This window comes from Phocoena sinus, chromosome 16 (genome assembly GCF_008692025.1).
Source record: "Phocoena sinus isolate mPhoSin1 chromosome 16, mPhoSin1.pri, whole genome shotgun sequence".
Classification (NCBI taxonomy): Eukaryota; Metazoa; Chordata; class Mammalia; order Artiodactyla; family Phocoenidae; genus Phocoena; species Phocoena sinus.
The window spans coordinates 33,207,484-33,232,167 of NC_045778.1; the positions used below are offsets into that span (position 1 = coordinate 33,207,484).

Genomic DNA, 24,684 nt, shown 5'->3' on the forward strand with positions numbered 1-24,684 from the left:
TTCCAACATGGCTCTCACACAAAGAAAACTTTCTCTCCTTTGGTTTATTAGATCTTCCATTATCAATGGGGTGGGACTCTTTTTAACAAGCTGACGGTAAAAATGGGCTCTTCGCGGGGGAGAAAGCCAAAAATAAAGTTATCTTATAGAAGTTTTACAGCATTCTGAGGCTGAGCAAATTCTTCAGCATCTTCTAGTCACATGCTGTGTTTATACATAAGGAATCTGGAACTCCAGAAATTGAAAGTTTTGTTCTAAAGTGCCAACATTTGATACTTGCTACAACAGACATTATGTTTATGTGCATCCAAAAGTATTGATAACGTCGTCAGTCTTTGTGGAAGCCGTCCAAATATTTAAGCTTCCTTTTCTTAGTAAGAGGTACAGTATTTTAAAAATACTTAATTATGGAGATTAAAAGTTTTTTAAATGGAAACGGTAAAAAATAACAATTGTTCCCAGCAATGGAAGATAAATGTTGTTGACCCTTGGTTTTCATAGATGTAGGCAATTTTTCATACATGTAGGCAATATTTTGAAAACCACCGTGAGAGAAGTATGCATTATTCAAGGAAACTAACTTCTCCCTCACCTTTCAGGGAGTCCCCAAAAAAGATTTTCTTGATGCTGGCCACATTTACTGTGAGGTTTTCATGTCACTCTTGATACTAATCACCAGTACTTGATGGTGATTTTTATTCTTAATCTACATGGGTAGAGACTGAGGTACCAAGGGTTTGCTAAGTTAAAAAAAGGTTTCAACACAGGATGAAATATGTTTGGCTACTGGATAACTGCTTTAGTTATTAACTACAATTCTTGGTTTGTTTCTAGGAATCACTCACAGATCAAATAAGGAAGTCTCTAAGAGACCTTCTTTTTTATTTGGTTCAATGACATTGCAGTATTTGTTGGCATACATTGCGTCCTGATAGATAGATAGGCAAGGGTTGATTTATAAAGTGCTTTTAGAACTTTGTAAATTATAGTTCCGTATATCATAGCTTTTGTTTTGTAAAACATGCAGTAGACTTAAACGTTTTCGTGATTGATAACCTAGTCACTGATTTATGCATCCTGCAAACTGCTGTGTAACTTCCTGAATGCCGTTGGGTTAGAAAGCTTGAACAGTTGATTGATCAATAGGTATAGAACTGTTTTTTTAAGACGGGTTACTAGCTCATACTGCTAGACTTTTATGAATAATTCATTTCTTTTGTGCACTGCAAATATGACTCCTTTGGATAACTCATTTATGAAACAAGGCTGTTAATTCAAAGCCATTATTTCTCATGTTTAGTCCAAAAAAAACCCCTCTTTCTTTTTAAAGAAGAAGTCTATTACGTCATGTTATACTTATTACATTATATTTTGGCAATATAACTCATTTATAGACAGTACATGTAGGTTTTTTAAGGTGAAATAAGTCCAGGGTTTTCAGTGATTAGTATGAGCCTTTGAGTTGTCAGTTTGGGCAGAGGAATCAAGGGAATTTACTTTGTTGAGCAGCTACTAAGTGCCAGACGACTCCCTGCTAAGCACTTTACATACTTTTTTAATCCCCAGAGCAATACTATGAAAATACCTAAACAAGTGCTAATGCCTTTATTTGCATCTCTTCCACCCACCTCTAGGCTCTACCTTTTTCTGCCTTGCCTTGTACACTAAGAGGGCAGCAGGCTCACTTGCCTTTGGGCTTCTGTTGGTTTCTTGCGATGCACAGGCAAGCTATGGCAGGGCGGAGGCCAGTGAGGTCCTAACACTTCTGCCCCCTCCCTCCCTGCCTGGTTCTCTCAGCTACAGCCCTGTTTCTGGCACTAGCCAAGAGGTCTTCTTCTCACAAGCCCTTTCTCTCTACAGTCAGATAACTGCTCCTTCCCCCTGTCCTTTCAGTTACAGGGATGGTAACAGCTTCCCACTGTTACCAGCCCTTATGTACAGTAGTATCCTGTTTTTTTTTTTTTTTTTTTTTTTTTCTCAAACAGTGAACACACTTTTGTAAATAGCAAAATCTTCCCAAATGACCCAATATAGAGTGCCATCTATTTCCCCCAGGACTCTGACTGATACAAGTACTTTCCCCAGTACCATACAGACCGGATGCAGCTAATTCTAGCATCCAAGGCTGACTACCCTGTGGACTCCACAATTGCCACTGGATGGTACAGATAGAAGCTGGAAGGGAGGGAAACAAATTAGTTATTATAGAGCTCCTTAAACTCGTTGGCTTAGTGACCTAACTAGAGGTCCCTTGTTGTTAGGCATGTTAGGACTCAGTACACTCAACCCAGAAATAGTATGATGAAGAATGAAGTCGTAATAACGTTGCCAGGTATGATCTGGTGTTTGCACAAACTCAGGAAGTTAACGTTGGGCTCGACGAATACGAAGTTATAAAGTGTGATCATTTCGCCTTGCCCGTACCAGGAAGGTGGCTACTAGCACTCATTTGTCGGGTTCTCAAATGCTGACCTTAAATAATATTTGAGAAGTTTTGTATTTGTTAAGTGGAAATAACAGTAACGTTGGTGGTGGGGGGGAACTTACAGAACTCCAAATAATGTAGTAATATGGGTAAAATTCATTTGGGGGACTGGTTCCTATAGAACTTCATTGAAATTTTGAAAATGTTTTTGCTGTTCCTGTGTGTGGTTTTATTGCTATTTTCAGAGCTAAATGAGTAGGAACGCAGAAATTCTAAGTTTCCTTATTGGCATCTCATGGAATGTCTGCACAGGAACAAAGTTCTCACAGTTCACATGGTAGTAGGGTCAATTCAGTGGGGTGGCGGGAGGAATGGATATGGAATAAGTAATGCGTCAAATTAGTAACTGATTTCTCTAAAGAGTCTAGCTCTTTGTCTGACGTGATCTGTGTAGGGATCTTACCTGAGGTATATCCCGTTTATGCCTTGCCCTTTGATGGCATCTGGCATGGTTATTTGGGTATTTGGATGTATGGGTCAAGAAAATGTACGATCAGATGTTTATTAAAAGCAAACTCAAAGGGTTATTATGGGATTATGTAAAATCACGTGTGTGAAACTTCTGAAAATTGTAAAGCACTATAGAATTTAAAGAATCTTTCATTCAATAAAAAAAAGTTAAAGCAAACTCAAAAGAAAAATAATTTAGGTTCCCAGGATTTACGAAAATTTGAGACAGTGAACTGCAAAAGTAACATATGTATTAAGGAGAGAAAGGCAATTAAAATAAGGTTGGTTTATTCTACCACTAACACAAGTGAAATTTTCCCCATAAAGCCCTTAAGGCTTCTTGGATTTAGTTCTTGGCAGTGTTTAATAACAAGGCCATTTTTATTTCTATTAAAGGCACTTTTGTAGCTTGGATAATGAGGGAGGAGGGGAATCAGGAGCTGGAGAATTCCTCAAGCGCACCTCGTTGGCTGGAAAGCTGGTGTTATTTTAGTCCATTGTGCTCCAGACTGGAAAGCCAGAAACACAGGACTGGAGCTGCTTTTCTTCTCAGTCTCTCCAAAGATAAAATGGATCCAGCAACCTGCGATCCCTCCTAACATATATCCTACAGGCATGGAGGGAGCCTGACCTAGAACTTTGAGGATCTAGGGTGGAAATGCAGTGCTTGAAAAGTTTCAGCAGCCACCTGTGAGGTTATTGCTGTGATCAATGTGTTTGTTGGTTTTCTTTCCACCAGCAGGACTCTCTCCTCTTGCTGCAGCCCAGGGCAAAGGAGTGGTATGCTCCATAGGAATGCCTTCAGAAGGACACCCCCCTCACCCCGAAGTAGGCTGGGCGGAATCGTGGGACCAGCATATCAGCAACTCGAGGAATCAAGGGTCCCAGACCAGGATACGATACCTTGCCAAGGGTAGGTCTTAAAAGCAACGGAATTTAGGGAGGGTGTTATGAATGATATAGTTTTAAATTGAGTTATTACGTTCCTTGGGGTTTTATTCACTGATTTCATCATTATTTGGCTATTTATGCTTGCTTCCACCTTTGTTCCCCAAAAGAATAACTTTAAAAAACAGATACAGTGGAAATAGATATTAGGGAAATGGTAGATGGAAAAGATATATAGCATTAAGTATATAGACATCTAGACACTCTGTTATTATTGCAGTTGCTAAAATAACTGGGAATGTGTCTTTGATTTTAAAACACAGAGATTTCTTAGGACAACTAAAGTGTTCCTTCATCCTTAGGTTTGGGAAGAAAACAGTGCTTAATTCTCTAATCACTATTGTGGACAATACCGTAACAATAACCTGTAACTTATATATAGCATCTGCTCCTTCGAGCATTCTTGAACAAGTCTCAGTCAGTGTTGACAGAGTATTGTCAAGGCACAGCTAGCTGAACTCAGATCTCTAGTTTCATTCACGGTGCAGGGATGGAAAAATTGGCTTTGGATTCCATGGCTGTTGCTCATCCTTGCAGTGTAAAAAGTGTCCCTTCCTCTCAGTGGACACAGACCCTCATAGGGCTCATAGCATGGTGAGTGGAGTGTAGAATGAATTTTAGCCACCACTCACCTAACCGACATAAGCTGTTCAACCAAGTATGGCAGCCCTTATCCAAACTGACTGAATTTCAAATCTCATCTTTGCCCCTTACTACTTGTATGAATTTGAGAAAGTTTTATCATCTGAGCTTACGTTTTCTCGTCTATAAATTGAACAAAATAATACCAGCTTTCCTGAGGGTTGTAGCGCAGATTAAAAAGAAATTACATGTGTCAAGAGCTTGTACCTGACACGTGGTAAACAGAGGAGGGGTACTTGTAGCTATTGTCACAGGAACCATTATTCTTACTCATTTCAAGAGCAGTGCAATCGGGCTTTACTCCAGAAATGCCAAGAATCCATTTCCTCACTCAAGCCAGGTTCTTGTCGCATCTAGGTTCTCGTTGCATCTAGTTTTTCTCTCTCTGAATCAGCCAGGCTAGGTTTCTTTGCTGCTTTGGTCTGGGTGATTTTTCCACCCTGTCTGTAGCAAGTTAAAAGCCAAAGCAGGTTTGAGGTCTGTCCCAGACTCTTACCTTTGTCTTTTCTTCTGGGTGATACGTATGCAACAGTGCCATGTCTGACGAATCTCAGCAACAGATTTCTGTAGGGAGACCAGAAGATAGGAAATGAATAGCCTGTGTCTGGATTTTGTAATTTTGAAGCAATTCCAAATAGACTAAAATATATTTGGTAAGATCTGGGGTGAGATTTACACATTCAACATAACAGCTAAGTTGTCCAAAATGTATAATGCAAGTCAAGAAGTAGTTTGCATTTCTCTTTGCCTTATATCTGGAAAAGGGGCTTGCATTTAGCCTCTAATTAATCATGTTTCCTAATTACTTTTCTTCTGAAATCACGAATAATGTCTGTTACTTAGGTTTCTTTTTTTTTTTTTTCCCCCCCCTGGGGTGAACGTTGGAGTGAGAATGAGTGAGGTGAAATCAAGTTAGAGATTTTGTGAGTGGAGAGAGAACCCAGCCCATGCTGTCTTTCTTCTGTTGGGCACTGTTACGGCTATTGTTTTGTTTGGGATCAATCATCGTTGGGTTTGGAATATTCTCTCCAATTGGCTAGCCACCTGTATTTTCCTATGTGATATGCGCCTGATGTTGATAAACGGTGACTCTAAGTCACTGTGTGCTCAGCACATGAGTCTCAGGGAGCAATCTCATTCGTAATTCTTGACAACAGCTATTTCCCACTCCTGGGGGACTGACCGTCTCTCCGGACTGGAAATGGGATTGGTAATAGAATTTCACAGCTAAAGGCCCTCTTCAAATCTGGCCCTAGGCTGGAGGGGGAGTGAATGATTTACAAGAGCCAACTGCTGCTTGTTTATCAAGCATGTGGGTGCTGTCTGCTACTTAGATTCCCGGTGTATGTGATGTCTCTCCTTGACACTAACTTCAACCCAGCTTGAACCCAGTGCCTGACTTAGTGAAGCTCGAGGAGGGAGTCAGGTAGACAGGAACTTCTTCAAGAGCCTTTCCCCTGATCAGTGGATTGATGACAGCCATGGCAGTGGCTCACAGAACTGTGAACTGGGTTATGTCAGGCAAATCAAACTAATGGAATCATGTACTAGACAGAAAGAGATGGAATCACAAAAGTTAGATTGCTACCTTCAAAGTAGAAGGGATCGAAACAAGCTGATTATCCACCTCACTTAAATAGCAACTTTACAAACTTATATTCAGTTATTCTTCAGGAAGTGTCCAGATGAGCACACTAAAGATAGCAGAATTTAACCCAACGTGGGATAGCCCACGTAAAAGAAATGGATTGAACACCGGCCTTTCTGACTAAATAAACCAGGAAAGGAATGTGAAGAAAAGTCACAGTCATGGATGGTGATGTGTAAATGGAATCTCTAATTGTATGGCTCCAGAGGGAGAAGTAGATTCCTTCAAATTAGTGAGTTCATTCTAATTCCATATGCACCAAGAACTGGGTCTTGGAGTCCTCTGGGGAAACACTGATTTCTTGGCCTGACCCCTGAATTACTGGGAATCAAACCAAATGACTAACTGTTGAAATCTTCCCTCTTTAAAAGGATGCTTTGACTCACATAGTTACAGAGGAAATGTACTTGTGATTGCTTTGTTGAGGGATTGGAGGAAAGGCAGTCCAACTGGTCCAAACTGGTGTTTTACAGTCAATGAATGACAGGCTCATGGATCAAACGTGTGACAGAGTCGTTGACTCTGAAGGGATACAGAACTCTGAGTATCTTCTAATCAAGAATCATGCCTAGAAATGTAACTCTCACTTAAACTTCTGGAGAGCAGTATCACCTCCTAATCAAAGACCAGCGCTAGGACACTCAGAGCAACTCCAGAAAGGAAAGGAATAGTGAAGAGGCATTACTTCAGTGAGTCCTCAGAGCAGTCCCTCTAGATCAGTATTGCTACCTGATGGTTTTAATTAATGAGAGAATTAAGGTAAGGCTGCTGGGTTTGCCTAAGATTCCAGAGCATGTAATGGTGGTGAGACCTGAAATCCTCTCTGATCCCAAACACGACTAATTGTTTAAAGTGCATCTCCATGTTAGGGCAGCCTTTCAGATGTCAGTTGTTGCCAGCATGTGATCCGTACCTGGCTTGTGAGATGATGTGTAAGTCAACTCCTTCAGTCAGCACGCAGGCATATTAGAAGACTGCTCCAAGTTTGGCTTGAACTGCCTTTGATTACTTCGTAGTCACGTGTTTTGCCGAAAGACTTACTTTCACTCTCAAGTTCGGAGGATTTGTTGGCAAAGTAACCCCTCCACACTTAATTAAGTAAGAAAGAAGAAAGCTTGTTACGTTAGTTAGTTATAGCACAGAGATAAGCAAAACAGTAAGAAAGAAACGTATTTACAATCACCAAATTGGGGAAGCACCTCCATCCAGATGCAAGCAACGCTGTGACGTCCCTTGAACAGCAATCTGGAGTCCCAGTTGGAAGGTCCCGGGCGTTGTGCCCGCTCCATGGATGAGAGTTCAGAGTGCAGCCCGAAGGAATCCTGCTTTTAATGCCAAGCTGCAAACTGCTTACGTGCAGATATGCCCCTCTGGCTATTATCATAAATGCTCTGATCTCTAGTCGTAAGTCCCAGGATGCTCACTGATCCCCGGGATTTGGCCAGATTCCCAAGGCCCAGGAAGCTTCGTGACTTATTCCCTTCCTTACCTGTTGGTTCCCAAGACTTGTTAGCACCGTTTCTGCTGACCTGCATGTAGTCCAGCAGTTCGGTATGTAGCTCCCTTCAGGGTCTTTGTTTTGTCAGAGGCCTGTTGTTGCCTCTGAAGCCTGAACAAGACTATTAATTTTTTCAACGTCGTGTCACATTGTGGACTTGCTGAAGCGTCAACAATTGACTGAATCCTCTAAGACACTTACACCCTTATCCATCATTTTTACCAATAATGTTTAGATCCAGGTATTAAGAATTGGCACTATCACCATCCCATTTCAACCTGGTAGATTCTACTCACTGATACACTCTGATGATGATCCATGTGAAAGACGATCTTACCCTCCTTAATTTTCTGTGCCATTGGTGAATCTGATAGCAGACGTTCTGTATCTTCACACACGTTAATGGTGCTAAGGAAAGAACACAAAAGCCCGCAATTTGTCCCCTTTCTTCTTGTTGAAATTGATTCATTGGTCAGAAACTTTAGGTTCAGATTTGCAGTCATAGAACACTAGGGAGAAAGTCGTTGAGGTCCCCCAGGGAATTTCTTTGTATGTGGCTATATGATTGGTGCAGGTAAAGATTTTACATCTCAAAAAAGGTTTGAGATGCCCACTCATTTCTGGCTTTGATAGTAACAATTAACATAAGACAACGTGGGTTTAACTTCTTCCTCTGCTGCTTACCAAGGGTGTAATTTGGGGCAAGCCCTTGGGGTATCCCTTAGTCCAGTTTATTTATCCATCACGTGGTAATAAATAAACCACACAGTTTTGTTTTCTTTTTCATCAGTGGAGGTAATTAGAGGTGAAAGTGCTTTTTGAAAGCTCTATGTGAATGTTTGTTAGCTCTTGTTGACTGGGATATTAAGGGAGTGTTTACCTTGAAGATCTGTTCATGTATTCCTGAGTCCGTTCAATCAAACTTTATTGATTGCCAACTCCGTACTAGGCTCAGTAAGAGAGGGTAGAACACAATAACACCTAAATTTGTTCCCCATATTTTCACACTGTCTGGCAGAAAGACAGATCTCTAAATTGCTCCCATCTTGTCTTTACAATAAAGGTTTCTAATATTTAGTATGCGACACACTTCATTGCAATTATTCTTTCCATGTATAAACATGATTTTTATTTACATTATAGTGTAAGACGAGGGGAATGAGACTTATTATATTGAGGACGAACGTGTTTAGATTATGCTTAAATTTTAATGTTTAAGGTTAAAATTGAGGAAAAAGAATTGAGAAATAGAATACATACTACTGTTCAAGTCCCCAAACTACATTTCCGTGAACCTACGATATCCCCGCCTCACTTTTTGGCACTGGAAAGTTCAGAGGCAATGGAAAATTCACTAGCTCTGAACAAGCAAGAGGGGGGCCAGCCAGATTCTGGCATATTTAAACCACTTGGAACGGCACGCTGGCGTTCTCAACAAGCCATTTTACCATGCGCCCATGAACTACCTTACTTGGCTCCGGAATCCATGTGAGGAACGTTACTAGCTTGGTCGAGGCCCTGTGGAACTCACTTCATGTTCATCTTGGGCAGACAGAGGAACTGTGTGCCTCTCATCCCATCTTTTAGGCTCAGCAAACTGGCAGTGAGGCAGTTCCTAAAGAGATTGGATTTGGTCCCCCTAAAGTCAGTGTGAAGCAGAGAAACTCAGGACTTTAGTACCTTGATGCTTAATATTGGGCTTCCTGATTGCCTCCACCTAGGGTGGCCACAAGCAGTCTACACTGGACTAAACCAGGGCTGAGAGGGTGGTCAGGTTGATGGAGTGGAGTAATGCCGTTATGGGTTTCCTGTTTGTCACTATGGAAGGGCCACACTTACCTGCTCAATCCCCATTTACTTTGTATTCTAGGATAGAGGTCAGGAAGACTATATCCCACCTGCCTATACAGCTGTGGTGTGTTGAAAGATCCCTGGACTTAAAGTAAGAAGATCTGGGTTTGAGTCTCAGTCTGTCACTTATTTTCTGTGTGACCTTGGGCAAGTCACTTCACCTATCTGAGCTTCAGTTAACTTCTCTGTTTAACTGGGAACATAATATCCGTCTCATGGGGTTGCTGTGAGAATTCAGTGAGATGGTGCATGTGGAAAGTGCTTTGTTGACTGAATAGTGCTCTCAAGAAGCTGGGAAGAGCACAGAATACGTAACACTTTGTTTCTTCTTCAGGTATTCATCCAGTGGTTTAACAACCCAACAAAATGCATCAATAAATATGCAACTGCCTTCGAGAGAGACAAACTCCTATTTTAATAGCTTGGATCAAACGGACCTGATGGGATATTCATCCCCAAGGGCCAGTTCCGTGCCCATCATCCCCTCAGTGGGTCTAGAGGAAACCTGCATGCAAATGCCAGGGATTTCTGAAGTCAAAAGCATCAAATGGTGCAAAAACTCCTACTCTGCTGATATTGTCAATGTGAGTATTCCAGTCAGCGATTGTCTTATAGCAGAACAGCAAGAAGTGAAAATACTGCTAGAAACTGTCCAGGAGCAGATCCGAATTCTGACTGGTGCCAGGCGGTCAGAAGACTACGAACTGGCCAGCGTAGAAACCGAGGGCAGTGCGAGTGAAAACACAGCCTTTCTCCCCCTGAGTTCCACGGCCAAATCAGAACGAGAGGCCCAATTTGTCTTAAGAAATGAAATACACAGAGACCCTGCATTGACCAAGTGACCTGAGATGTAAGAATCTGTGCATTCTATGCTTTGCTCAAGAGGAAAGAGAGGAGATTAAATACAAATTATTTATATGCATTAATTTAAGAGCATCTACTTAGAAGAAACCAAATAGTCTATCACCCTCATAGTGTTTTTTAACAAAATATTTTTTTAAAGGGAAAGAAACGTCTCAGGAGGGATAAAGCTTACCACTAAAGCTTTTGGGTAGAATTTTGAATACAATTTCATTTAGTCCCAACACTGTCCTCTTTGGCTCTCAGTAGACGCGGGCAATTCAGACTCTCAGCCCCACAGTGCCAGTGACCTCATGAAAAAGTGCTGGCAGTTACCTGGTTTCAAAGAGAAGAGACGTATCCCAAGGGTGGGCATGCCAGTGAGCAGATGGCCCTTGCCATTTGGCTTGCCAATCCCTAAATTTCTATTCACTCGACAGCCTCATCACAGGTTATGTCACGTCGACAAATGTAGTGTTTTCTATTTACTTTTTGAAGAATGGCACAAAGACTCTGGAAGGAGAGGGACAGGAGACAGAGGGAGTCATGGGGCAATCTTAGCCACTCTTACGTGCCAGCTTCCTCTGAAATTTGAAGGCACAGAATCTCAGAGGGAGGTAAGAAATTATTACAGAAAAAGAGACAAAAAACATCACACTGTCGTGTCACTAAAATCATGCTAATAGCTAATAGAAATGTTTTCGTTTGAGATCGTTTAGGGGCTCCAAAGGAGCACTTCTCAGTGTGTGTGCCTGTGTGTCTGGGCTTGCTCACTCGAGCACCGGTATGCTGTATGCACATATGTTCATCGTGCGTATGTGTGTGCATGTGTGTGCGTTAAGCTTGCTAAAATTTGTTCTGAAACATCAGGGAATCTAATATTCAGAAAAAATTTCCCTCTTAGATCTGTTCGCTTTAAATTTTTCCATTAAGTATAAAGTTCAGTTAGTAAATCAAGGTCACGTGCATGGTGGGGTCCTATAAAACTCTTGACAATGTCTAGACTATTTTCTGATGTGAATATTTTTGAGAGGAACAGCTATTGGCTCATTAATGATATCAGTATCACAAGGCGAGTTGGGGATGTGTATTTTGAATCATGCGTACTTCAATTATTTATACAAGCCAATGATCAAATTGATAGTTAGTTACCCTTTGTTTTCTCATTTTCCTCATTACTTTTTGTAGCAAGTCTACTACGCGTGGACCAAGACATTGGCTTCTGTGGTTAATATGGAAAGAATAAATTGTTGAAATCACAAAACCCAGCCTATTCAGTTCACAGGAAGCCCCCCAAAGAACAGTAAATTGTGTTGTATGTTCATTTGGAATAAAGCAATATTTTTACCACCGCTAAGGTGAACTGAAACTTCTGAAGATTTGTCTGTTTCATTTAGCCTTATTTTCACGGGGCATTCAAGGACATTAGTGTTCACATAACCAGTCTTTTTCCAATTATTGGTGGTGTTGAGTTGTTATGTTTACACTGTTTTAAATAAAAAGGCATAGTATTTGAAAGTATATAAAAGATTTCTTTTACTGAAGTTTGGGAAAACCTTGATTAAAACTTCCTGTGGAAGACTCAACATTCCACTGAAAAGGAATGTAACTAACTATTTCTGAATCAGATATTGAATATACACAATTCTTAATTAAGGTTAAGCTGTTTCTGTTTCAAATACATTGCAAATTGCTCTCTGAGAACATTCTTTCTTTGATAATTAATAGACATAAATAGACATAATGCCATACAGGGAAAATAAAGAACATTGTGTTCTTATCAACACTTGTTTAGTGGAAATTCAAAGGTCTCAAATGTTGAAAACATTTTGGTAGAAATGCATTTTATATTTAACAAAAGCTTCATGGTGTTCCTTAGTTGTCCCACTATTGTTCCTTTGTTTTGAATATAGAGGTAATAATACTAGACTCTTAAAAGGGATTATTACAACTTTTTAATGTCTCAATTATCTAAATTCTCATTTAGAAATAGTATATCATTGGGAAAATTTTAGAAAAATGGTTTTAATTAACTGGTGTATAAAAACCCCATAACTTGCATATTCGATATGCTATTGTGTTGAAATTTATCACAATTATCAAACATTCACTGGAAGTCCTCCCAAGTCAACCTTGTCTTGGGTTTTTCACTAAAATGCTACCTGTTGCATATCTAAACGGATTCATACAGGATCCACCTAATTAGGAGTTTGTGTATTTTGTGACTCACTGCAGTTATTTCTTTTTTAACAAACATCTTTCACTGCAGTTATATTAATATATCTTTTGCTCTAAGGAGATCGAAGGTTGTCAATCAAACTTAAGTCCTGATCTGACCCCTTATTTTTTTTTTTTAAAGTTGAACTATATACTATGTGATTATAAACAGCCTCGTGCGTTCTAAAATGTATGAAAGTTACACACATCCCCTGGCGGCCCGATGTAAAGTTTAGAGATAAAGTTATGTCCAAATTGATAGTAGAGACAAAAATCCTCCGTAAAGAACAGTTATTAATGGGCACTTTCAGTGGCCATTTGTCTCCTTTTGGAATGTGAAGCTCTCCTGTGAAAAGGGTCCACACTCAAAAAGCACCTCTTTGGGCACCAGCAGACAAGTGCTGATAGCATCAAGACTTTCAAAATTGATCTAACGTGGCCAACACCTGGAGTCATCGATACCTTGTCCTTCAAGTTCATGTGCCTACAGAGAAGTGTTTATTTCTACAAGACACTTTTGATTTTGCTTCATTTTCCCTGTATTTCTTATGTGAATAGGTATTTGGATATTTGGTAATTAAGTTAGTTGCATATTCATTATTTACTGGAGAATGGATGTCACTCATTATTTTTCACTCTGCATCATCTTCTGATGTCTTTTTTTTATAAAGTGTGTGTTATTCTGATTTGCCAGTGACTTCTATAGAATGCTGTTGTTCAAAATATATGAACAATTTTATGCTAATGAGAAATAGTGGAAATTATGTTGGAGAATTGGCATCTAAATTCTCTGATTTTTGTATGCACATTAAGTGCTCTATGTTTTACACTCTTGTCCAATATCTACCTTGCTATGGGGTGAAGGACTAAATATTTGTAGATAGATCAAATCTCCAATGATTTACATTATTTCCAAGCAGCAATAACAAGGTCCTCTGGAGGAGAAACAGTGCTATTTTCAGGACTCCACAATTACCCTGTTTTGATCATAACACATCAGGCCTACCAAAAAGAGAACAGAAGGGCCAAGCAGATTTCCAGAGAATGATCACTGGCTTCTGAATTGACTGACAGCTACAATTTGAGTGGGGCTTTTGGCGACTATAGCTAAAGCTCTCAATAACCAGGTCTCCACCAGAATATGCTTGACGTATGCAGCAGTCACTCACACTTACCTTGCAGTATGGTGCTATAGGAAACCATGACTCCCTAAGTGAGGGGGGATGGTGACTCCTTTGATTCCAGCCCTGTAAACCAGAAAATATTGCCCTTAGACAAGTGCTATGAAACATTTCCCAAATGAGTCTATAGTATACCTAGGAACACAGCAGGAGGGGTGGGGTTTTTATTTGAGCTTTTGGTATCCAGGAAACATTTTATATATAAAGAATACTTTTTAAATTATTATTCGATTGTATAGATTCAGTACAGTGTATTCAATGATAGCATGTCTGTTCTCTGTTTGTACTTTAGTCTACGGAAATTCAGTCTTCATCCAAGAAAGACCAGCACAATGTTTCTGGGCTGTTCTCAATTTTAAATGCATCCCAATATGTCATGGGAAATGAGGCCTTTAAATAAGCTTTATCTCTTCCTCTTTTATTCTTTCTTTCCCTTTTAAAGAAATAGTGAGGGTAAAGGAAGAAATTCATTCCTTAAGATCAACATCATTCTCTCATGATAATCTGTTTCCTACTGTGACTACACACACACTTACATACATATATAAGTATATATGTAGGTATAAAATATATATGTATATTACATTTAGTTTGATTATTTTGGTGGCTTTATTTTTGCTTCATTTGACAGATATTAAAGTGATTGCCTCATGGAATGCCAACGAAATAATATCATTTAGAAATCAGCCAACTTGGCAATGTTTAGGTAATACAGGCATTTTCTAGTTTTTTCTCTTTCTAAGGTAAGCAGAAATATCCTTGGGTTGGAAAATTCAAAAGACCCTGGAGTAGAATGTCTGCTAGATTCTCTCTTAGAAATGGAGATTAAACTATGGGTATATATGATTACTGTCCCTATAGTGTATAATTTCAAATATATTTTTTTACAAATTTAACCATTAGATCTCTCAAAGGGGCCTAAACAGGTGTCTGACTTCTAGTGCCCACTGAACTCTAGTAAGGAGTTGTGGTAAGGGCAGAATGGTGGTGGGGAAACCACATGTTAATGTTGGATACCCAGTGAAGATGTGACGATACTAGCAGAGATGACCAGACTTAAAAGTACTAGGCCTCTAGTACTTTGATAACTTTTTGTCATAAAAACCTGTATTGATTGCATGTGTATTGTTGCCTATGAAAGCATTAATGATGCGACAGCAAATAATTCTTATTGTTGGAAATGAATTAGAAAATATTTATATTGGAAGTTGTCTTTGTGAAAGCTTCTGATTTATGTATGCATAATAGTAGCTCCATGACCCCATCTGTCAAATAAGGAGGATGATCTAGTTCATCTATGATTTCCCTTTCAAATTGGATGGAATGTTATCCAATCATTCCAACTCAGACTTTACCTCATAATTTGTCATCCAGTAACATAGCCCTTTGGAAAGAAAATGGCTGTAAGACTTCAAAATTATTAGAATCTGTATATCAACCTGTGAATGACTTACATTTATAATATTCCACTTAATTTCCATGGAGAAATAGACAGGATCCCTTTTGTGATTGTTGTTAAAGTAAATTTACCTAGGCCAGGTAATAAAGAAGAAGGGATGGCCAAGAAAATATCTAATTTCAAAGCTTGAGCATCAAAATTTGCCCCAGATTTTTGAGTATTTGCCACAGATTTTTAAACTGCGAACTTTTACTGAAGCCAGAGCAAAGGGTTCTGCAGAGAAGGCATGAGACCTTGAAGCTGTTCTCCTCTCACAGAAGCATATTTACTGATATTTTCAATTATTTGCATCTCAAACTTCTTAACATGAACTCTCCAATTAATAGTGAATAAATTCTCTGGAGACACTATTCACATTATAGTTGGAAATAATCCTATCTTTGGGGGACACAATAGACCAAAAAAATGCAGAGGTTACTTACTTAATTTTGGTTGTAACTGCTGTTTTTAACAAATTCGTGTCTGTTGGCTCTTCCAGCAGCATCCCGAGTAGCATTAATTCTCCCATCTCTAATTTATCTTCATTGAGGGCAACATCTGAATTCCTAAGTATTTAATAAAACAACACAGAATGTTGAAAACCTCAATCAAAAACAGTACAGCTCTTTAAATTGTGTTGGTTTTTAAAGTTATACAGATTCCATATAGTTGTTTACAAAATTGAAATAGAAGGGAAAAAAATTCACATTTTCTTAACTTGTTTTTAATATATTTAGATGTCTGATAAACCACTCATACAGCCTTGTTACACTTTACATTGATCTTTCTGAAATAAATTTAAATGTAAGGGCTTAAACAATCACACACACACACGCACAGCACAGTACACATGGTGTGTTAAAACTCAATGTTGTACTCCTTTTCCTTAGATTTTTTCCTTTACAGGTCACCCAAGTATGTGACACTCCAAACTCTTATGACATGGAAGACCTTGATTTTAGATATGTTTCTTAGGAAATGCCTACAGCAAAAAAAAATATAGTGATCATCTTTTAAGGTTTGTTCTATATAGCCTGCTTTTGAATTTTATCTTTACCAATAAAAATCTGGAGAATAGATACATTTGTTCAAACTGAAACAAATGGAAGAATGGAAAACTTCCCTTAAAATCACTACACATTTTCCAGTAGCCGACGTATATATTTAAAAGATAATTAGCGGGAAATTAATTGGCTCTTTCTTACTTTTTCAAGGATGCAACTGTACACATTAAATCTAAATAAACAAATTCACTTCTTCTTAATATGTTTGACCAATCATATTTTAAACAAAGAATGTAGATCACACAGAGAAGAATACATGCAAAACGGTCAGAATATTTTTAGTTGTCATTTAAAATAAATTTACCAAAACTGATCTTTTGTGCCTGTGATAATAATTTTGTTTCAAGGAGTGTATATGTATCTCCTTTACCTTCTTCCAAGAAAACATTTCAGAATGATGTCCACCAATGTGTGGGATATGAAGGCTATGGGAAATAATACGAGCTGTATGTCCCTTGACATCCTAGTAAAGTTCCATTACATCTGCACTTTGTTTCCAGGGAGAGAAATCATATTACTTATTAAAAATTAAGAAGTGAATTTAATAGTCAATCTAGTAATAATCTTGACTTCACATAAGTTTACATATGTGGAGGAAATCCTTGACTATCATTTCCCTGTCATCCCTTTTCAGTAGCCTTTGATGAAGCTGGACACTCAGATTCCCTTAGGTTAGATTCTTACTGCATGTTCCTCTTATCTCACTTCTCTTTTATTAAACAGGGAATTTTCAGCTAAAATGAGACATTGATGTGACTTGGTAGGAAAAAATAGCTTTGTTCTTTGAGTTGTATCACTGGGGGAATAAACTAGGAACATTTCAAATGTGATTATAAGGTTCATGACTTTAACCAGTATCTTCTCATATACAGACATACCCCAGGGCCCTTTAATTTTCCTAATATTGTTAACAAACTTTTCAACCTTATTATTGTTTTTTACAACAGCATTTTCCATTTTTTAAGAGACAAAGACAAAATCATCCATTCACATAAAAGAACAAAACAATAAGTAAAACAAAGCAATCATCCTTTAAACAATGACCAAAATACAAACCAATAACAATATTTGTAAAGGCTTCAAGTAAAATACTGAGTAAAAATCAAATCAAATCTAAGGTTAAAATAATGTAGAGAAATACTGGCAAATAGTTTGCATAATACGGTTTTTTCATAATTCTTCTGCATAAGTGGACTCTTCTTTCCATAATATTTAATGTTTATGTAGAACTTCTACTGGGCATTAATTATACCTATTTAGTATATTTAAATATACTAAAATGTCCACTTTGCCATTTCTTCTAACGTGACACAAAGTTTATGAAAATTTGTGTAGATAAAAAGATAGAAAAAAATAGGGAGAATTATAAAAAGAAATTATTATCTATTAACCTCTCCTTATTTTCTCATTGACACTCACTGACACCTTTCACTGAATGCTCCCATATTTTAAGCTAAACACAGAGGAAGCTACTGAATCAATTACGGAGGCAGATGCAAACATATTTTGAGAATTAAAATGTCTGATACACAGATACAAGGAGTTGCAGTCTTCCTTGGATGCAAATAGAGCTGAAAAGTACCGTATAGCACAGAGTTTGAGAAATGGGGAATTATTTTGATTTAAAAAATATTTGTTCTGCAGAGTCCATTACAGCTAAAAAAATGAATAAGCATCACTGTGAGTCTTTTCTCCATTGAAAAAGAAGAGTTAGGCACATGATACCGTGAACAGTTATACAACAGAAAGATTTAACTAATACATTTCTTTTTGCTTTGCTTTATCATCTTACTTTAAAAATAATGTTACTGAAAGTGTGAAAAATTAGAAAATAATCGGCATGGATTCAACTATGCTAAGACCATAGTAAGTAGTGTCTTTAATATACTTTCTTCTCATTTTTCAATATATATGTATATATCATATATACATATGTATATATATGTAATATATATGTATATATCACCATTATTTTCCTACTGTGGTTTATTATAACTGAAAAAATAGTATATCATACTATACCATGGTAAACATTTAATTTAAAGGCTAAATTCCAATTTGTTCTCTTATGACTTATTTAGACATTCTATTATTATTTGAATTATTCAAATATAATTATATATAAGAAATATAATTATTATTTAAATTGCTTCCATTCATTCACTACCCTAAATAATTCCACAATTAATATTAAAATACACATTATTTACTCTTCCTTTCTTTTGAAAGGAAACTGTGGGTCCATGCACAAGTGTCTTAGGGTCTGTTTACCTTCAAAATTGTAAGTAATGCTTGTGTATAGGTCAGTATGTACATTCTTTGGTAGGGGGAGGAGGTCTATCAGTAAAAATTTTATAAGGTTAATAAGGAGACCTGTGAACTTCACTGGTTAAGAATAATTTTTTGAAATAATGTCTTGGTTACACATTATAAGAAATTGTATAGCTGGGTTAATGAGTATGGAGTTTTTTGCCTTCTTTTTTTTTTACTTTGTTTTTTTTTAGAGCAGTTTTAGGTTCACAGCAAAACTGAGAAGAAGGTACAGAGAGTTCCCATATACTTCCTGCCCCCCACATGCATAGCCTTTCCTATTATCAACACCCCCACCAGAGCAGTACATTTGTTACAACTGAAGACCCTACATGGGCGCATTATAGTCACCCAATATTCATAGTTTACCTTATAGTGCACTCTTGTTATTGTACCTTCTATGGGTTTTAACAAATACATAATGACATGTATTCACTATCATGGTATTATACAGGGATTTTCACTGCCCTAAAAATCCTCTGTTCTCTACCTACTCATTCCTCTCTCCTCTGCCACTCCGCAGCAACCACTGATCTTTTTTACTGTCGCCATAGTTCTACCTTTTAGTATGGCCACTTTGAAAATTTATTTTAGACGTTGCTCAATTGATTTCTGGAAGTGGTAATATATGCAGTTTTAACATCACCTGAATTTTTTATTTTGCTTATCAGTATAACTGTAATTGGTTTAGATCTAATCAGAAATGCATCATTTTAATGAAGCTTAATTTTAACTTCTAATTACAAAAAATGTTACAAGTTTACACAAAAAATATATAAGAAGAAAAATTTAAAAACACCACAGGAGATAACCACTATTAACATTTGAGTATATTCCCTTCCAATATTTTTAGTTGAATAAATATACACATTCCATATTTTAAAAATTGGAGTCATCTAATATTTAAAATATTTTGTCCTGCTTTATTAACTTTACATATGGTCTCTAATAATTTCCTCAGTTTATAAAGTATCTTCACACATAACATTTCTAATGGTTACACAAGCCATTATATGGATGAAGCACATTCATATTTTCAAAGAGTCCTTTAAATATTTATCATATATACTATTTGAGTTTTAAATGTTTACCTACCTTTGACTTGTGTGTTTCAACACTGTATATACACATATATGCATTAATGGCTTTTTGGCATTAGCATATTTCTATGTAGAGATAGAAACAGATATTGTGTTCTCTCACGGTATTAATTTTGTTTTTTTGTAGCAACCTGCTTGATGGATTTTGATCATGAAAATCATAATATTTTGCTAATGTAGACAGCTGGATTAAAAGACATAAGCCCTAGAGAAACCTCTGTACAGCTGACTATATTCACATCTCCCAATTCATACTCAAAAAACTGAGCATTAAAGGAGACAATGATTTAAAAACTGTCATCACCTTTGGAACCTGGAAGGAGTGACATAAAAGCAAACCATTATAAAGAATTGAGAATATATGTCTGGCACTAGATGTTTTACATATATTAACTTATTTATTCTTCATAATAACCCTATGAGGTAGATATAAATATGATCCCCATTTTAAAGATAAGGAAACCAAAGCATAGAGAAGTTAAGAGACTTGCCCAAAGTTTCCCAGATAACAAATTGTAAGAGGCTGGACTTCAAACCAGAGTCCTTGAAGAGTTACCCTTTATTTTCTAACCTCTATCATTATCTTCCTTGAGGAATTTCTGATAATCATAGTTCAAATGTTCAAGACAGTGTAGACTCTCCAAGGCTAAGTGAGGATGATCCTGACCCTAGTTCACCAAACTCAGATAGGCTATAACCAGTGCTAGAAAAGAGGGCAGAGCATAGCACTAATGAATGGGAACTGCACCCAATTTTACGGGTTATTTGAAATTCTCACATACAAAGTGCAGTGATCAGATATTTAGCAAAATCGCTATTTCTTATCCCAAATATGACAGACAGTAGTGCTAGGAAGGAAGCCAGAAGGATCATATGCATGGCCATGGCTACACCCACTCTTTTCATCAAGTGAAGACTGTGTACAAAATGGTGATCCTCAGGTCATCTGCTTCAACAAAGCAAGAGTTAGTGTGTGGTTGAACGTTCGTGTCCATTCACTTCAAGGCACCACACCATGGAAATATCATTATAAATGTGTGTGTGTGTGTGTGTATTTTTTTTTTCTTTTGCCTACCCGATCCTTTATGCAATTCAACATACAAGGTGACACCAAGATAAGTCAAGTGAAGTTCCGATTTGGGTGCCTCCATCTCCCTCCCCTAAATCCAGATTCAGTGGCTGCCAAAGCCAGAAGGGGCTTAGGGTAGGGTGTATGTGGTTAATAGAAGAAATACGGAAGATTCATTCAATCTCTGCCACACACCAACCATTATTAGGCAGACACAAGCCCTAGAGAAACCTCTGCATGGTCAAGGCAGAGAGACCACCAAATATCTCAACAGGGGCATTGTGAAGCAATTTGTAGGGAAAAACGAAGGTGAAATATACAGCTTTTAATAGGCAGAGGTCATGACTTTTCAAAACGAGACTTGCTCTAATGTTGCACCTTAGAAATTATCAGCTATTATATCAAAATAAGAAAATTTACACTCAGAAATGAGATAAAAGACTAAGAGCAATGGCTGAAAGTCAGTAAAAGAGAAAACACATTATATAATAAAGTCAAGAAAAAAGTTATTTAAAGAAGAAATAGAGCACAACTGAAATCTGGCAGAATTAGTAAATAGGGAAATTAGCAATGTAAAAAGAGGCCCCAATAGTACTTGAGTTAAAAAAGCAGGAAGCAAATTTCCTACTCTTTCTCCCTAAGATATATTATTTGTTCCAAAGCTTAAAAAAAAAAAAACAAATGGAAAGTAACGTTTTTAAATGTTAAAAAACAAAAATAATTCTACTCTCTTCTAAATAACAGGTGTCAAAGAGGAAATAAAAGTTTCAGTTAAAATTCAGAGTATAAAAAGCAAGACATAAAAAATGTTTAAAACTAACCAAGGCTGAACTCAGTGGTATCTGCAGAGCCTTGGATGAATTCAACATTAAACAAGAAAGATGTGTTTAAATTAAGAATTCAACTGAGAAAGTTAGAAAGTAATATAATGCACTTAAAAAAAAGTCCCATAAACATTTGGATCACAAAACCTTTTATCTTCCTAAGTACATTTAGTCTCTCATTAATGTTTAGCAGAATTGTCTTTGGGTAATTGCTATTTGCTATATCACTTATAAATATGTATGCAAAAAACCCAAATGAAATGCTTACAAATGGATTATACTCACATAATAAAAATTACCATGACAGCATAAGGTTTCTTTTAGCAATTTAAATATATTTTAATATTAATGTATTTAGTAACATGATTTATTTCCATAAATAGGAAAAAAATCAGATATGATTCCATTTATATTCCTGAAAAAAGCATTTTGTTAATTAAGGGGAAAAAAACCCACTTCCTTAACAATGCAAAGTCAATGGTCAGTATTAGACATAGCGATTAAACATCAGATTCATCTTCCTTGAAGAACAAGGTCACTTTTTCACTATTAACAAAGCTAACATAGATGAACATTATCTAGCAATAAGAATAAGAAAATAAAGTAGGTATAAATATGGCAAACATAGAGTCACAAGGATCTGAAAAAAATTCAAAAGTCAACAGAATGATACTATAAACAATTTCAGTAATAAGCCTGTAAGCAAAATAGAACGGCTAGAAAATATAAGCTAAATAAGATCCTATTTGCAATATTAACGTAAATATACATTACCTTGAAATAAATCTAAGGGAACTACCAAATAAAATAGCATTAATGAATAGTTAAATAAATGGGAATATAATTTTTTTCTTCATGGGAAAACTTCATATTTTAAACTTCTCAAGAATTTCTAGTTTCATTTATAATTATAATGCAATCAAATAAAATACATAGTAGGAATATTTTGGAGAATACATGAATGAGAACAGCCGAAAGTAGTCTGGAAAATAAAACTATATGGAAAAAATAGGGACAGTTTATTATAAAATCAAAGATGTTATGATGCTTTAATTGTTAAACCTTAGTGTATTGATGCAGGTGTAAAGAGAAATACAAGCAACAGCCCAGAAACGAACTCAGAAATTTTAAAACATGAAAAGAAATGAAGGACATTTTAAATTATAAATTCACTTTGTTCAAGAAATGTTGCTAGAAAACTGTCTAGTTTAAAAAGGGAAATATAGGTCCTTACCTCATACCACATACTATAATAAATTACTGATGAAATAAAGAGTTAAATGTAACAGATAAGCCATAAAAAACCGAGAAGAAATGTAGTTGGTCAAGAACTTTCTAGGAATGAAAGCAAAGAGGAAACCCAAAATTGGATTCAATTTACAGAATAAAAATTTAAATGGATATTTATAAAAATATAAAGTATATGATGAAATTGGAACAGTATTTATGGCATATGTTACAAAAGTTTACTATCTTAAAGAGCTCTTAAAAATAAGAAAACAACACCCAAATATTAATTATTTCAACAAATCTGAACTGATGCCTATTATATACTAGGTGGTGTTCTAGATGGTAGCAATGAACAAAATGACAAAATGTGATGCCTCAGTGAGGACAATATATAGTGGAAATATGAGCAAATGGCAAGAACATGAATATCTGCACACCTACGCACCCAGCCACCCACATGCACACAGACAGAATGGCAGTGTGTGTATGATATTATCTTTTATGGCTGAAATATTTCATAATAGAAGTTATATACAGAAAATTACATGAGGATTTATGTATAAGAATATTTGCTACAGCTTTATTTAAAATAGGAAATAAATTCAAAAGGTTAAACAAATCATGATATTTTATATAATGATGACATTTTATTAAATCCTGTAAAGTTGAAATACTCTTAGATATTTTTCCCAGTATTACAGTAAATTAGGATATAGGATAAAATTGACTTGTAATTTGATAACAAATAATAAATTTATACACCATGCATTCCTTCCCATATTCTTCCTACATATACATACATACATGAGTAAAACAAAACGAATAAAAGCAAGTGAAAGATACCCCAAAATGCAGCTCCAGAGAAATGCTTAAATTACGATACAACTGTAAGAGGGATCGTATTGCATTATTAAATACGATGCTTTCAGAGAATATTGATTGCTTTAGAAAATGTTCTCAATAAAAGCTATTGGAAGAAAATATTAAGATATTAACAATGGTTATTTCTGTGTGGTAAGATGTTGAGAATTTTATACAATTTTCAACATGCTCTATTTTTTTTAATAATGGATATGTTTTACTTTTATCTTCAGAAGATGTTAAAAATAATTTTCAACAGTCTAATTTATGAAACCCAATTCAATATTTCATAAAAAAGTAATCGTTTTGCTTCCTATCCTTACAATCCTAATTAGTACATTGTTTTACGGTGTTTTCTTTGAACGGATTTGCCTTTTAGTTTTTGGCCTGCCTCTCTGGTTTGATTAACTGGGGCTTCTGTTCTGCTTCTCTGCATCACAACTGAGTGTTATATAGGAAGCAAAAAAAGCAGGACAATATTATTATATTCCCCCCCGAGGCTTCCTATTTTCCAGAGGTTAGACATATTGGCTCAACAGCACCAAGTCGCTGTACCAATTTCTCTCTCATTTCTCTTACACCCAGGGGCAAATGGCAACTTTCTTGTCTGTCACTTTCCAACTCAGGAAGCTGATGCGTATTTTTCTGTTATTTAAAACTTGACAGATAGCTCCCAGCATCAAACCATCAATGAAAACTGCTGGCCTCTGGCGGGGAAAGAGCGGTATAAGCTTTCAACATTCTAGTAGCTTAGAATGGATTTGGGGTGGTTCAAAAGTTTCTTTAAAATCATATGTGATACTGAGCTGGTTCACAGACTTCTATTTGTCATCAATAAAATGACATTAACAATACCTGCTCCCCAAAGCAAAGGTAAAATGTGTATTTATGTCCTTTGATAACGTGATGTTTGATGACAGAGAAAGCAGAGAGGGAGTCGGTCATCAAGTACCAGAGCCTATGTGACATAAGAGAAAAAATACTGTCCTGCTAACCATGCTGTTTTCTTTGTGGTAAGGAAGAACACA

At 36.6% G+C, this 24,684-nt stretch overlaps 1 protein-coding gene across 6 annotated transcripts in view; it reads left to right on the forward strand.

Annotated features, from left to right (window-relative positions):
* Positions 1–11,650, forward strand: part of NRG3 (neuregulin 3) — a 1,061,953-nt gene extending 1,050,303 nt beyond the window's left edge. For 2 of the 6 annotated variants that reach the window (XM_032607268.1, XM_032607270.1), the window contains exons 8-9: positions 3,675–3,848; positions 9,857–11,650. In XM_032607268.1, coding sequence (XP_032463159.1) covers positions 3,675–3,848; positions 9,857–10,364 — 682 coding nt within the window. In that variant the 3' untranslated portion in view covers positions 10,365–11,650. Of the gene's footprint in view, positions 1–3,674; positions 3,849–9,541; positions 9,614–9,856 lie in introns of all 6 variants that reach the window. The other 4 variants (XM_032607269.1, XM_032607271.1, XM_032607267.1 and 1 more) reach the window with 3 other exon arrangements.
* Positions 11,651–24,684: the final 13,034 nt, after the last annotated feature.